General features: G+C 40.6%; 1 protein-coding gene across 2 annotated transcripts in view; it reads right to left on the bottom strand.

Moving 5' to 3' along the window:
• Positions 1–700: 700 nt before the first annotated feature.
• Positions 701–16981, bottom strand: part of LOC307031997 (C-C chemokine receptor type 8-like) — a 69087-nt gene continuing 52806 nt past the window's right edge. The window contains exons 3-5 of one of the 2 annotated variants that reach the window (XM_079669654.1): positions 7330–7433; positions 6248–6349; positions 701–4663 (exon numbers count right to left, since the gene is read on the bottom strand). In XM_079669654.1, coding sequence (XP_079525780.1) covers positions 3588–4649 — 1062 coding nt within the window. In that variant the 5' untranslated portion in view covers positions 4650–4663; positions 6248–6349; positions 7330–7433 and the 3' untranslated portion in view covers positions 701–3587. The remainder of the gene's footprint in view (positions 4664–6247; positions 6350–7329; positions 7434–16981) is intronic. The other variant, XM_079669655.1, reaches the window with a different exon arrangement.

Consider the following 16981-nt stretch of genomic DNA (forward strand, 5'->3'; position numbering starts at 1 on the left):
GATGCTAAGGGAATAAAGATTATGGTAAGGTAGATTAAATAAATAAAAGTATTGTTAACAAACCACGTATAAAAAATTACCACTAATGAAAATGGGCAAGCGTGAAGTAGCTCACTAGATATGATCAGATGTATAGTAATTTGCTTTTATGACTAGACGATAAAATACAAGCTGTGATTAATTATCAAAGTCAAATATGGTTGGGTATCATCTGGCTCTCAATGTCACAGGTGCTTAAATTCATGTTGAGAGAGCCGAAGCAGAGAGATGTGCAGCTCTGTTTGAGGCACGGGTGAGATCTCTGATACAAGCAATGTGTGTTTTATTGTTATCATCAGCCATTCAAACAGATTCGTCTTATTTAGAGTGTTTGTTTTTACTGATGTTCTCTCGAATAAATTTTAAAAAATGTCCACATAACATAAGAAATGTAAAAAATAGAATATCAGGTATCTCTTCTGCTTTGATTTGACTGTGTGAAAATGTTCCCTTACGGGCCATATAACTTTAAAAGCGTTTTATAGGGTACCTTCTTGAAATAGCCGTTTAGTCACTTAGAACAACTGTTTTTCAGGTTTCAGGCTCGAAAATGACATTCCCAGAACAAATGACCATATCTTCCCTTCTAAAAGGGTTAAATTATAAAAAAAATGTCTCAAAGTAATGAAAAACCTGTGAGTTGGATGTAGAAAAGTCAGAATCAATATAGATGTTTTTTATTTTAAAGAAAATTCAGATTGAACATGGTAAAAAATTGTAAATTATAGTATCCGTTCAAAAGATATGTTGTACTTATAGTGAAAACTAACCTTGGATGATGGGTTAGTAGACTAGAAGCTTTAGGAATCCAAAGTAAAGCCTATAATAAGTACCCTGTACCAAGATTGATGCCAAACAAGTGATATTTGACCTTTTTAGACAGATTTAGCAAAAATAAACCTCTTCTGGGGCCATTTGGGTGGATTTTCCATATCTCTGGCCCCCCTACTTCGATTTTGACATGTGACATCTCTTTCTGATCGTTAGAGCCAATAGAATCGAAGGGAAATCGTCCCGCACACACTCATGTTAAAAAAAAAAAGATGCCGTCTTTGCGCCTTCAATGAAGCTACAGAGCTTAGGAATGGCCTGCTCTACTATTTTAAAACGGAATTGCAGTTTTATTGCTTATAGATAATCAGACAATTTCAAAGGGGACACAGCCACATTGGATATTAACCTATGGATTAACTACATCATCGTTGTTATCGTTTTAATGCCATTGAAGACCAGTTTAGACCAGACAAAGACGAAGGTAAGCCATGTTAGCGTTGTGGGCTAACTAGCGCCACTTGTTTTGATGTACGTTTTTGTTGATAACGTCGCAAGTTTGTATCTTTCAGTGTTGAGGTGGGCACCGTTAGATTCTGTGTCTTTACGATCATAAATGATGTGTTGGATGTGCAGCTAGGATAAGTAATAAGGGAGCTAGGACTGATTTTCAGTGCAGTAATAGGTTAGCATTTTTCGCTCGGGGCTAATTCAGAGGCTCACTGTTAGCATTGTGTGTTTTTTTGGGGAATTTAAAAAAAAAAGATCAGTTAAATGAGTTTTTCCCTGTTATATGGATATAAAAATATTCCTAGTTTATTAAATATTAAGGTTCCTTAGACGTTGTTTCCTGCAAATGATGCGATTTCGGCCCTGGAACCGGGTCCGTGGGGCCTAAGAGGTTAAATGATCTGTGCATGGATGTTCAATCTTTGCCTTTGGAAACGATAAACGTAATGGTAAACTGAAACCAGATAAGCTGAAAATAAAGCGGTGTGCCCATCCATCACTTCCGTTACACTACTTAATCTCAATTAATTATATATATACGTAAATCAGAAGTGACACCTTTCAGGAAGATAATTATAATAATAATAAATTGTATTTTTATAAAGTTCCTACTCATCATTGCATCAATGCACTTACTCAGCGTTGTAACTGGAGAAGAGTCTCCTGGTGAAATTGTTTAAAATAAATCTGGGTGTCATTTGCATAGATATGATAACTTAGGTCGTTGTTTTTCATAATTTGAGCCAGTGGTAGCATATAGATATTAAAAAGGAGAGGTCCTAAGATGGAGCCTTGAGGAACCCCACATGTCATATTTGTCAACGCTGATGTGGAGTTGCCTATAGAGAAAACGTTTTGTCCTTTAAGTAGGAATCAAACCAATTTAGAACTGTTGCCGAAAGTCCCACCCAGTTTTCTAGTCGGTCTAGCAATATGTTGTGTTCAACAGTATCAAATGCATCGCTAAGATCTAATAATACTAACACTGATATTCTGCCACTGTCTGTGCTTACAGTAAATGGATGTCATTGAAGACTTTAACAAGAGCTGTCTCAGTGCGACACGGATACAAAAAAAAAAAAGAAGTGCTTAGCTGACAGGAAACTGCTCAAGATGTTTGGTCAGAAAAGGGAAATGATCTTATGAGTCATAACATCTTACAGAATGCAAAAGTGCAAAGAATCAGGGAAAAATATGTTTAAATAATACAACAAGTCACAGGGGCCTGAAGGACCTTGATAAAATACACAACATTTTACATACATTTTGCATTCAGCCAACAGGAGATCTCAGAATAATGAACACACCAAAAGCAGGTCTACAGCAGAAACATTCCATCATTTTCAGCATTATTAAAAATATCGAGAAAAAATTGCTCCAACAGTATAAAAATGATGTACTGGTCAGCCTCAATTCTTATTTATGTAAAAAAAATGTGATTTGTTTATTATTCTTTGGTTGGAATGGGGAGGCAATTTGTAGGTCACAGAGCCAGAAAGTAGTGAGAAACACATTGCTGGTTTTGATCTTTTCATTGAATTCATTGTCTTATACTTGAGGTCCTTATCATGTCAGATAAATGCCTTTAAAAACCCATAAGAACCCCCTGTGACACGATACATGACATTTAAATGTTCTGGGAAGATCCTTATACAGCTTTAGCTTTTATCTCATTAAGTCCCTAGGTGACACAAAGTGAACAGTCTGGTGGGTCATGGGCCAGGTCATGTGATTTAGTGTTCCCATAACAACATGTCCATGCTAACACATGTGACAGAACTAGCTACATTACAGAAGCTTGTTTTTTGTACTTGTCAGAAATGTGTTCTATGTGGTCTATTAAGTCTGTGCTCTATATTTCTTATAATGTTTTTAAGTTATTATAGTTTTATTGAAATAATTATCTTTCTGTGTTTTACATTTTTTGTTTTACTTTTATGTATGCAGAGTCTAATTCCTCGTACGTGTCAACCTACCTGGTAATAAACCTGTTTCTGAAGTCTAAATAATGTTCCCCATAATTTTCCCAACTTTGCATGGTTGGTAACCACGCCACCTGAATACACATACTGATTAAAAAAATCATTCTTAATATTGTGTGTGTGTGTGTGTGTGTGTGTGTGTGTATGTGTGTGTGTGTGTGTGTGTGTGTGTGTGTGTGTGTGTGTGTGTGTGTGTGTGTGTGTGTGTGTGTGTGTGTGTGTGTGTGTGTGTGTGTGTGTGTGTGTGTGTGTGTGTGTGTGTGTGTGTGTGTGGCGTGCGTGCGTCTAGTACTCGTAGGCAGAGGTGCTCCTAGTGCTCTGGCTGCTGGTGTTCATGTGTCTCTTCAGACAGGGAATATTTTTAGCCATCAGCCTTCTGAAGTGGCTCTGGAACTTCTTTCCCACAAATGTGTAAAACACAGGACTAATGCAACAATACAGATAGGCTATGTTCCGGGTCACATACAGTGCATAGTCCAAGCTTTCCCAGTCGGAACATAAGACTTCCTCCTTGCTGGTGACCAGAAGAGCTCGAAGGAAGATGACGATGTTGTAGGGTGTCCAGCAGGCAAAGAAGGTGAAGATTATGACAAATATGAGCTTGATGGTGTGACATTTCTCCTTCATGCGGGTAGACAAAATGCGGATAGTGATGCTAATGTAGCAGTACATCACCACGGTGAGAGGAAGGAGGAAGAAGAGCAGGAATTGTTGATAGTAAGTGACCAGCCGCCAGCGCTCCATGGTGCTCTTGGAGTATCCCGACTCCTCACATGTCAGCCCATTGAATGGACTCTTTCCCACATTTTTGAAAACCAGCTCTTTCACACTAGCTACAATACTGATGCACCAGACTGCCACTGACGCAGTAATGGCATGTGCCTTCTTCCTGGTCTTGGTGGCTGCCACTGCATGCACCACTGCAAGGTATCGGTCCAATGTCATGAGTGTGAGGAATAGGATTGAGCTGTAAAAGCCGATGAAGTACGCACTGCTTACGATCTTACACAGAGCCACACCAAAGATCCACTCAAACAGATGGTATGTCGCCAAGAAGGGGAGACTGGAGGCAAATAGAAGGTTGGAGAGGACCAAATTCAGAAGGAAGATGTTTGTCACTGTCCTGAGGTTCTCAAACTTGTAGATGATAAAGAGAACAAGCCCGTTGCCAAGGTAACTCAGGAGGGAGATGGTGTAGTAGAAAACTGGGATGAGTCTTGCACCGAACTTGTTGACAGCCTGCGGTACACAGAGCAGCTGAGTTTCATTATCGAAATAGCTGGGATCAGTTGAGTTATAGGCATCATACAAATCCTTAAACAACGCATAGTTGTCATCATCGTTCATGGCTGGTTTCTAACCTGTGAGACATTAGGGAACCATGTTAGTCACTTTTCTGCAAGTTGAAGAAATTGCTAACAAGTCAATTGGTCTGATAAGTGGTCACATGGTCAGGCTGCTTGTTAAAGGGTCATGGAAGTTACATCTATTTCATGTTCATATTTCACCTGTAGAAATTAGAACGAGAAGATTTGGTGAACAAATAACGAGGATCCATAGAACAGAAAAGTCAGAGAGTAACTACTGAGTAGTGTTATGAAATAACTAACAGTTAAATGACTCTTGTGTGATCTGCCATTTTGTGCGGATTTCGTTTGTGACTCTCAAAATAAAGAAGAACAAGAACTGCTGACTGAGAGTAAAAAAGTCCACAGCTGGTGCGAAAGACTTGTTCTCGGAAATAAGTGATTGCAGCTGTGCTAGGTTTCATACCAACCATAATATTATAACCATTTGTATACATACAGCCTATGTTTCATACACTCCATCTCTTCTTTCTTGATTTCATTTTTTAAAACGTTTTTAAGAATAGTTTTTATATTTGGACACTTGGTCCTCACGGTTTAGTGTGGTAATTCCATAAAAAGCGACCTTTGCTAATCTAGGAAAATAAATGGGGCTAGAAGCTTGATGAGCACTAATGTCCGTTGGCAAACCTGTACTGTAGCTTGTTCACTTATTTCGACCTCTATTATCATTTATTAATGAACTAAGTTGAGAGGGTGGATTTAAGGGTCTTGACGCAAGATGTTACCAAGCCGTATTTAAGATCTATATATAATAAGATTCAGGAAACGGCTGTAAACTGTGGCGAAGGTGAAAGTGAACTCACTTCACTTCCAAACTCTGCAGCACTCAGAAAGCTCTTTTTTAATTTCCTGTACAAATGTTTGACATGTTATCAATTTATAATATTTATAAAGAAGATAATTTATGTTGACAGATGATGACCATGTTTGTTTCTGTTGCTATAAGTGAGCCAGTGGCTTGCTTTTACTACTACTGTGTAAATGTATAAGTGGACGTCCGGTTGGCTTCACAGTAACTTACTTTGTTTTTTTTAACAAATGCATCGATTCTGCACTGTGTATCTAGGAGCAGCTCATTTCCTGACTGATGACTGGTTACATCATCTTCAGTGCTTTTCATGGGATGGATCAAATCGTTTTTAGCAATATTGCCGTTATTAATGTTGATGTTTTATCAATGAATAAATACTCATCAGGTTTTCTCGTTATAAGCAATTCAATATATATATATTTGATTTGTTAAAATAAAGATATAATAGTGTTTCCCAGTATCTATCGAGTGTATTGAGTTAATGATTGTCCTCCTGATGTTTTCCTTTTAACTCAACTGTGTTTAAAAACTATAACTATTATTGATTAGATTATGATTTTTTTTCTAACCATGCATTTGATATATTTATCATATAAAAACCATCATTATGCCAGTTTCAAACCAGAATTAACCAAAAATAAATAAGCATTCATACATTTCATAGCATAAGAAATTCAAAAATCAAGCAAACAACAACAGACTGTGAGTGTCACTGTAATATATGTATTACTCTTATATTTATATATATAAAAGAGTGAACTCACCTGTGCAGCGCTGTGGCGATGCAGAGAGCGGGGGGGTGGTGGGGGTAGACTTCAGAGTATGCTGGAGAAGACTGATCTCAGAGCTGGGTGACAGAGTGTCTCCTGAAGGGGCAGTGCTACATATGAGTCATGCTGTCTTGTTCCTTATTCACAGCTTTCACACCATTTTCAATCAAATTTACATTTTTCTCCAGGCAGAGAAAACCCGGATTGAAGATTTAGGATCGACTTGAGATGAATCTCCAAAATGTATGACCTGTTGAGTAACAAGGCTTATTTGTACTTTACCACCAGTGATGGGGTCGTTACTCAAAAAAAGCAATACATTACTTTACTTCGTTACTCTCTACATAAAGTATCTCGTTACATTACTCTTTACATTACTTTTGCATTACTCAGCAACAGCCTATAGCCAAAACATAAAGCGTAGGCCTACATGTGCACACATTTAACAATTACTATTGCAATAAGGAAGACATCAAGTTAATAACGGTGAAAATTCTAGTTCTCATTCTTAACACTCCGTTCGATGTCTCACTATCAGATGCGCCTCATCACGGAGCAAACAGAAGCATCAATCTCATTACGCCAATCCTGATTGGCTGGTGATCTTGACGTCAGCGTCAGGGAATCCACCCACCCTATAAGTAGCTTGTGCCACGTCACAGCTTCATTCAAACACCTCTTCTCGCTTCAGAGCACATCTCGATAGATCAATAGCCGGGCTAGCTTAACAGTCGACAGACTGAACCCAAAGCTAACTTTCGGTCGACGGGCGCTCGCCGGCTACTTTTCTGCTTCGCAAGAAGACTGTTAATCTACCTCGCCGTTTCTTTCTTCGGAAATAAAGGTAAGGTTTTGATTTTTCAAGCTAGTAACACACCTGTTGCTAGTTTGCCTTCCCTCACTACCGACACCACGGTAGCGAGGACGTTTTTTCTTTTTCTCTTTCACACCAGAGGAGAAGAAGATAAAAAGGTATTAACACAACAGTTAATAATCTTCGAGAATAAAAATCTACACCGTCGCTTTTTCTCCGGATTAACGACAGGTTGTAAAAAAAAAAAAATTCAGCAACGTACCTGTTACGAGCGGGTCCTCTCCACGCCGTCACCACGGCGAACAAGATGGACGCTTCTCTCCCTCACACCAGAGGAGTCAGGGACTCGGAGGCTCGGCTCTGCGGCTGCGGGTTGAAGATATCAGGCACAGACTCACACCAGGTCTGCTCGTCCTGCCTCGGGCTGGAACACGCCCAGGAGGCTATCGACAACCCCGGCTCGTGCGGGCATTGTGCCCGTTTCACCATCAAGAGCCTCCGCCGACGGCTAGCACGCCAAGCTAGCTTGTCGGGACAAGACCCCCTCATGTCCGCTGATTCGCTGGCCGGCAATCAAGACATGGGGGCGTCCGCCGCAGAAATTGAGCCCCGCGCTGTGTCAGGCTGGGGTTCAATAACAGCGGCAGATTGATGCTTCTGTTTGCTCCGCGATGAGGCGCATCCCATAGTGAGACATCTCACTACATGTTACTCTGAGAACTGGGGTTACGTAAGTAACCTATAGTTTTTGCTGCTTGTTCGGAGCAGGCACACACTCAACATCATCACTCTGGGTTCAGGGGTCTTTAGCTTCGTGTTAAAATGTTGCCTTTGGAGGTGTTTGAAGAAGTTTTATGTTGTGTTTGCAGCAGAGCACCTTACCGTCACATTCCTGTCCTTTCTTTGGACAAATTTAAAATAATAGGCATAATCTAGTGGCAATTTCTTATATTACTGTATGGTAAAACCAAATGCAACGCTTATATGATGAAAACAGTTTTCATTGCTCGACCTGTTGTTCGCCCAGATGCTTCCTGCCAAGGTTCAGTTCTTGTTCCTCAAAAGAGCATTGCAAGATAACAGTCAGCACAAAGTGTTATCTCTCTTTGTCTGCAGCAACAGTTACAGCAAAATCGCCAAGGTTCCTATAAAACTGTGATCAGTGGTAAACAGTGTTTACCAATGATCTTGAAAATAAAGGAGAACAAACTTTGTACATGGAAGGGTCTTGATCAAGCTTTTGTGGATCAAGCTCTTGCTTGAAATCTTATTCTAATTTTGAAAGCAACAAAAGAGATCTAGAATAAAAGCCGTATAACCTACTGTAATCACAATTTTTTTGTATGTAAACAGCCTAATTTTTGTATGCATTTTTTGTGTTTTTTGTAGTTATTTTTCTACTGTTATGTTTTCTTTTTGTCTGAACAGTGGCAAAATATGAAGCGGTTGGGATTTATTGATAAAGCGTTTAAATCCCCGCTGCAGCATGCTGCAAAGGAGACACACCTCTATTATATGTTTTACAGACAGAAAGCCACCAGAGATATTTCAATGGCAGATTATAGTATTGGGTTTACAGGAAATACAAATTGAGAGGTTAAATTAAAGAAATGTGTTAACTGGCTTAACTGAATCTCAAAACAAGTTTTCTGAGGCATGACCGTGGTTACATAATTTCTTTGTAACTGAAGCATGTACGGCATACGACAGGGAAACAGTCAAACAGTCACGACTACTGTAGTTTCCCATTTTGAGAAATGCATTTTCATGCCAAGAGTAATATGAAAGACCACTCTCATGTCTGTAAGGTAAATCAGAAGACATAGACCGGAGCTGGTTGCTAAGCTTGGCATAAAGACAAGGGAAAACAGCTAGTCTGGCTTTGTGAAAAGGTAACACAATTCATTTTACAGTCCCTCTAAAGCTTAGTAATTACAATCCATACAAAAACAATATGTGTGCAGATTTCATGGATATATTAAACTCACATTACACTTCATAGTCGTAAATGTAATGTTTGTGTTGGCAGATTTAACCAACACATAGTTCTTCATAGTGTTAATCAACAATTACGATCAATCGCACAACAACCACTTGACCCTTAACCCAAGAGCCAAGTCAAAACAAGCTAAACAACATCACAATGGAGCTTTAAAGTAAATTAAGTCTGCAGGTGCTCAATATCAGTGATGGAGAGCCTGTTGTCATTAAACAATGGCCACATTCTTGGCCCTCCTTGTGGATGTGGAGGCGATGTCCAGGTTGACATTCTTCACCGTTTCCTCGACGCATGCTGCGCTACCTTGAGGGCCTTGAAGAGCCCGCATATTTTCCAGGCGGCACATCCTCAGCAGCGATGCAGCCGAGATTCCAGCGGCTTAGAGGCAGCAGGTGTGAGGCCAAGGCGGACTTTCCAAGGATGTTAAGTCAATGGAAGACTCATTAATGTCCTTCCCCTACCTCTGCAAACAAAAGGACAGGAATGCAGGAGGATGCCTGCCGACACGCCGCAGATGGAGGAGATATGGTGGTCTGAATAGGATCCTGATCACTGGTCAAAGATAGTTTACACTCTGGGGGCTCGCTGGGACGTTTTCAGCAGCTCTAATATAAATAAAACTGAAAACTGTAGGATAACACCTCACTGCAGGGCTTAAGGGATTCAGTGTTTGTCCCAAACAGACAATACAATAATTGAAAGGCACCCGGTCGTAACGGCTCCTCCATTTGAATTTGTGTTGAAAAAATTGAAAATCTATGAAAAGGATTTGAGGGAGGACATCATTGTTTATGAACTGGGTAAACTTTAAGAGAACAAAGAGCAGTCAGTAGAAAATATGCAACATCTTATCACTTTCAGTGACCGTTGTGTGCTTCAACCACTTTTTAAATATCGTCATGGTGATTTCTGAAGATGGGCTTGAGAGCTGAAATTGCACATAATTGCTCTATCTCAGCTTGAGTGAATTTTCAAAAGGCTTAAAGTGCAGGGAACAAACAAGGAAGCTCTTAAACAGACAGTTAAAAGCAGTTTTTGGCGAGTAACACACAAATTCTTAAAGTGTGATCATTTGACTTATGATTTTATTCCTCCTTATAAAACAACGGATTATTTATCTGCTGGTCTGAAAAAAAGACTAAACTAATATTTCTGCTTTTTCAGAAACAGTATGGACAGTTATTTAACAAAATGACTTTGTATAAATCTCAAATATACAAAGAGACTGACTCAATACTTAATTTTTGCAGTGTTTCCCTTAGGTTTACTGCTTTGGGGGGGTGCTGCCTGAGCGGGGGGAAAAGTGACAGTAGATATAGATTAGTTGCAATTTGGTGCTATATAATATATATATTAAAAAAAAAAAAGTAATAAAAAAAAAAAGATTATAATTCTTTTTTTTTTTAAACACCTCGAATTTTAGGGGGGTGGGGGCGCGGGGCTCCGTTGGCGGGGCTCTGTTGGCGGGGTGCAGCGCTCCTCCAAGACAATGGTAGGGGAAACACTGTTTTGGATACTGCACTGTTCAATCAGACTGAAAGATAACATGTTTTTTCAGAGGTCAAACAAACCGCAGCTAAAACCTGAATGAAATTGGGCTGACTTTCATCAAATAGATGTTGCTTTTCTTATGGGCCATTTAAAAACTATAAGTGCAAATTGCAAAAAGTCAGAGGAATGTTGAAATATCACAATAATTAAAAAGTTTCTATGCTTGGCTGAGAGTAAGAGGCAGCAAAGGGCCATAGAAACAGAATTAAATGGGACGTAATTGATGACATAAATCAAGCATGTAACTTTATCGCTGCTGAAAGGTGGAAAATAGCAACAGATTGTGTCTCGTCATCGCTTCAAACAGGTCTTGTGTAACATTGGTGCTGTTTTTACTTGAATTTGCCCTACCTTCGGCTTATCTCGATTAAATGACTCCTGATAACTGCATAACATTAGTGGATTGACACAAAATAAAAATAAATGTATGACAACATAATGTAGTTAAAATGTGAGACTAACTGGGATGGAAACCAGGCAATTGTAATCATTATAAATGATTTAGTAGCTCAACTTAACAGTCATAACATTTCCAAACTGTTTACATTGAGTAAGGTATGGAGAGTCACAGCACAATACCAGCTCATTATTCTGCATATGAAGATATTCTATCAACAAGAACACTTTATTGTCCTTATTCGTGTCCTTTCTAATAACTAGAGTACAGAGAAATAATGGCGTAAGAAAGGATAACCTAAAAGGCTCTGATAACAAACAGCTTGTATCACCAGTGTCAGTGAATTATTAGTTTACCCTTGTTAATAGAGTAAATGCTGTGTATGCAAGCTCTCTACTCCCTTGATAATTTACTTAAAGATTGCTTTGTAAATTCACTTGCTTGTACAAGACACAATAATAAACACTGCAAACAAATGAACCGATCCATTTCAGCCGTGTTGTCTTGACACAGAGGATTTCTGCAGCCGCTGTTGGAGAACAAACATCCACCTTTACACCGGTCACCATGGCCACTGGAGCCTCAGCTGGCTTGTCAAGGTGTTTTAATGGGGCCTGCTGATGGATGACTCCATTACTGTACCACAGCATGCTGTGTCACCTCCAGCTGCACACAGCACTGGCGCACTCCCCTCCCGTCCGAGGAAGTCGTCTTATTGTTTCCACTGGAGGAAATGAATTTAAAAACAACAAACAAACAAACAAACAAACAAAAATATCTTCAGCAGAAATATTTCCTTATGATAAGAGAAGCGCTTGATTACAGCGAGCAACCGGGATATGGGGCAAGTTGTCGACCGCAGTGACGACGAGGCCTACTTCCTGCTGGAGATGGCCTGTCAGGATGCTGAAACTCCAGACCACAGAAACCAGCCTGTAAAGGGGTCAGGCAGCTGCTCTTTTCACTGAATTGCTAAAGCAGAGCAGAAAAAAAAAGGAGAGGAGAATTGACTGAGGTAAAGCCGCCACAACAAACAAGGCTTGGCCCAGATCAAGGTGCTCCCCCATCGATGTCCTGCACGCTATCTGAACCACATTAGTCAAGCTTGAAAAAAGCCCCCCCCCCTGCTCCCCAAAAGATCGCTGAAGATGGACGAGCAGCAGGGAGGCAGATGAAACGCAGGTAGAGAAGACAGGAAACAGACTGAAAGTTACAACTTTTCTGCTGTGTTTCGAGACGACGGCCAAGACTTTTTGTCTACATGCAGCCACATGGGCCTGATCACTAATAAATCCCAGGTGTTCACGTCTGGGAGGTGTTAAATCTGAAGGGTCCTGCCCTCTGTTTCCTCGGGCCGTGCTGAGCTGTACGGGGCTGAGACCCAAGAGACATGACCGCACTGTCACACAAGATCAGATGTTGCATTTGTTCATGTTGCTTGAAATTCAACGTATGGGGCTCATTTGTTTTACTCAAAAGATATGTTGCCGTGGACTTTGTAGTTCTTTGAATCTTGTGAAGTGTGTGTGTTCAGTGTGTGAGTGTGTGTTGCCTGTGAACTTGCTGAGGGGCATTCACTCTCAGATTGATACAGCACCACAGCCTTAGCACCAGGGGTCCTCTGAAAAAAGGGTGATAACAAATGTACTGGTTTATGATAAATGTTTCACTGACAAAAAACTTGGATTGCGCCAGTTTGTGAGGTCTAGCAAAGGAATAGATGTTCAGGTTAAGAGGTTTGACAAACTAAGAAACACTTCCTCAAATCTGTTGATGATTAATTCAATATTTGCTGCTAAGTCATTTGTTCCAGTGATGCATACACTATCTTACCCTGATTGATAAAAGAGCTCATTTTGTATTTATGTGTTGCCATTTTAGAGCGCTAACTAAATAGAACAAGACTGGAGGGAGCAAATATAATTCAACCTGCTGATTAGATCTGCAGTGAACCAGGATATGAATGAATGTGGTCAGGAGACTCCTAAATTACCTCTCCGTTCAACTCCGAGGCTTACAATAACACACTTTAAATTCATTCCTTGAGGCGAATTCAACAATGCAAACATGTAAATTAAGATGAGAAGCCAATTTCCTTTTCCAATTATGTCTTTCATTCAGTTTTATTCCAGGTTGCCAAAAAGCTGCTGCTGGAATCCAAACAGAAATCAAACACAAATTAATCAAATGTATCTCTGCGACCGAAGGGCAGGAAACGCACATTTGCTACGAACTACAAACTGTTTAAATTCCAAGGAAAAGTAATGTGCCGCCCACATTCAAAATTTGTTACAGGCTGATGTAAAACAAGGAAGAGGTGCCGTTTCAGTAGTGAAAAGGGTGTTAGTGGCAGTCAGGAAAACGTGAGAAACAGAGCCCCACTGAACCCGGCTGAACCCCACTGAGCTGAGGGGCACCTGTGTTCTTCAAACCTCAGCTAGGTTTTGCACCTCATGAAAACATACCTCCCCTCCCCCAACGCTGAAATCTGGTCCTCAAGGGATCTTCTTATCACAGTTCCTCTGTCCTGGATTATTCCCATCCTGCGCAGTGACTGTTGGGAGCCAGCAGGGCACGACTGCCGACACAGATGGGAGTCCAGGCCTGTGATGGCTTCCATATGTCGCATAGCTCTTGTGAGTCGGCCCTTTTACGAAATGTTTTCTTTCCATCTCTCATCTCTTTCTCTGGTTTGCTCTTAATAAATGGCAGGGAGGGTGCCATCGAGGTTAGTGAGGGTCAAACTTGATGCCCATTAATACGTTTCAGCGCAAATCGAGGATTCAGCCCCAGCTCCAAGACCACCTTTTTGCAGAATGATTATTGAGAGGTTAACGACGGTGGGGTTAAAACGACCACATTTTACTGCCAAAAAAAAAACAGACAGGAGATAATTTGTACATTTTCAAGTGCCTTCAGAGTCCAACGGGGCTTTGGAATTGGACCCATGGTGAGATTTCCCACCATAACTCCTTCTCCTATTTACTGTCGCAGGCCCAAGACGTCTTAAAGCATCCCTGGGGACACTGTGACATGGCTCTGTGTTGTTGTATGGTAAATATGAACCAATCGGAAGCTAAAAAGCTCACGTTGACATTGCAACACTGGGAGGTTTTCCCGTCTTGACTGACACATGAGAACGCTGATATTCCCTTTCTGATTATAATCCCTGTGGTCGACCTCATTAGCCAGGCATCCGCATTGAACCCTGGCTGAGTCGGGTCCAGGAGCTCGGCTGTCAGTCAACACCTTTCCCTTCAAACAAAGGGCATCAGGGAGAAATAATCCAGCTCCTTCCCTCCGGAGCTTATGAACAGCCTGTTTTGGGATTTGTGCAGCCTTATGCATGCAGGCATACACGCACTTATGATATGTTGCCTTGGCGTCTTAATGTTTGGGACACAATAAAATGGAAAAGATTAACATGCACATGTGAGAAAATAAAGGAAACCCACTTATAGGTCTCCAGAGCTGAACACTGTGTTAATAGTTAAAGTAAGGAAATTATTTTCTGTTTCTTTAATATTGCACTAACATAGCCAGAACATAGTCCAAACCCTCTCTAAACATCTCCCATGAGCCTCACACAAGTAATTTATTGTATATAAAGTGCACATGTAAATGCAAGTTAACACTTAAACATTCAGGTTCACATCCGCAGAGAATGCAATAAAGCCTCCACTTTCCATACTAAAAGAATTAGCTGAATTCCTTGAGGTTCACATTCTGGACAAAGGTTAGCTTCAAGTTCCCCGGTGAACTTTGGGCTGTCTTTCTGTAGATGTCGCTCTATTCATCCCAAATTTGATTCACCACTTCATACATCAGCATTTAAAGCAACATGATTTCAAAGCCTCTTTGCTCTACAACCTGGAGTGAAATAACAACCTATAAAATGACACTGGCTACGGGCAGTCTGCTGCTTCAAAACACAGAGCTGCCAAGGTGATTTACGGCGGGCTCACTTTTCCTGAGGGTGACAGCAGAGACAGGGAGGAAGAGTGATTCGGGCCTTTGTGAGTTCTTCTCATAAAAGGCTGAGCGATGAGACCCCACTGCTCTCATAACATTCCTTTGTTGTTTGGGTAACATACCTAAACAGAAAATGATATGCCATTCGTGTCACTAAACACTGACACCGCTTCCCATCCTGTTCGCCTTCTTAAAAGAGCGCAGAAGTGGCTTTTCATGGGAAATGTACACGGACCGGCATCTTTAAGTTGAAATGCAAGGAGAAAACCAACAGTTGAGCTTGCTCTAATTCAATAATCTGCCTCTCTGCATTCTCTGTCTGCGTTTTGTAACTTCATAGCTCAACAATGTGGAGCAAATTGTGAGAGTGCCAGTTATTTTTCTTTGAGTTGAGACACTGCCACATATGAGAAACAGACAGACCATAGACAGATGGACAGTCTGAGGGCAAGAGAGCTTTTTATATGTTTCTATAACAGTGTGTAGTCTGAACTGAACACATTTCGGCCCTACAAACATGCATGGGAGGCCGGCGCACACTGCTATGTTATTATGAAATGCTGCAGTGCCAATAGTGCTGCATGGTGGGCTGCGCCTTACTCCCTCATGCCTGTGCATTCAACATAGCACTGCTGGACCGCCGCCTGGGAAACAGATGGCAGGGAATAACACTGTCACCCCTCCTGAACACTGACATCTTGGGCCATGCCTCCACCACGCACTTTGCTATCTGTCTGTTTCTATCACCACTGAAATCCCCCCAATTATCCTCACAGAGCCATCATCAGATTAAGAGATATACATGAGTGAAACTGACTGGACAGCTGAGCCTCATTAGCCAAACGTACGCTTACATTTTACAATGAGTTTGTTGCTTGAGGTTGTTTAAGCGGCCCATGCAGGTCTGATGGGGAGGGGGTGGTTTGTGTTTAGGACAACGGGGCAGATGACCAGCGTGAAAGCCCCCATGTGAGCTCTTCAAGATTTGGAAAAGTAAGACAAGTCTCCTTATTCTGTGTCTGGATTTAAACAATTAGAAAATTAACAAATTAGGAGGGATTCATTGGTTCTAGGATTAAGAGCAATTGCAAAATGCTGGAGGACTTCAGATTAGAACAACGATTACAAAGGGAGCATAATGTTTTAAAACTGATTTAAAAAGAAAATAAACCTCCTTAAATCAATGCAAATCTGACATTTGATAAGGAAGCTACAGTACAGGATCGAGTTGCCCAAACCAGTAGCAAAGCTGGGAGTTTCTGCATTTAATGTATTAAAATGTATTTTGAACATGATATATTTTATTATTATCTACAATATATGTAATATATGTTTTGGAGTCATTATTGCAATTAAAAGTTTACAATGTAACCAGCTGATTTTCCTTCAAAACAAAGTCAAAGCCTTTCTTGTTAACGTAGGACATGTTCTACTTTAACAATGGATCAAATGGTTATGTGTAATGTCAAAGGAATTACTCCAGGCATAAACCCACAGAAAATAACAACTTGCTTTCAGCTGTTTGGGGCAGTTTTGTGTCTTTTGTTTTTTTGTTTTATGATCCACAAACATTGATTCTAATGTTCCTAATTTCTGCTGAAGTCATTTTAGTTTGGTAACTGTTGGCTGAAAGGCAGTTAAGCTTTCTATTGTGGATACAAACTTTGACATTAAGCTAAAGACCACAGAGTCTTAAAATAACCTCAGACATGCAAGCAAATCAAAGGACAAGGAGAAACAACACAGACTCTCACTGAAGTCACAAGGACAATTTCACTGTCAGATTTTCTTCAGAGAAGCTTTTCGGGGAACAATCTCTCCTGAATGTGCAGCTTGCTCCTGTTCAAAGACTTGTCAGCAGCATGGGTCCTTTTTAATATCAGGCCGCTAGCCCTCTCTTCGCCCCCCCACCAGCACTTCTAATCTGGTTGGCAGGAAGTGATTTGATCTCGGTGAAAAGCGGAGCATCTGAAAATCTAATAGATTGTGGACGTG

Source organism: Notothenia rossii (genome assembly GCF_949606895.1).
Source record: "Notothenia rossii genome assembly, chromosome: 3".
In the NCBI taxonomy this organism is placed as follows: Eukaryota; Metazoa; Chordata; class Actinopteri; order Perciformes; family Nototheniidae; genus Notothenia; species Notothenia rossii.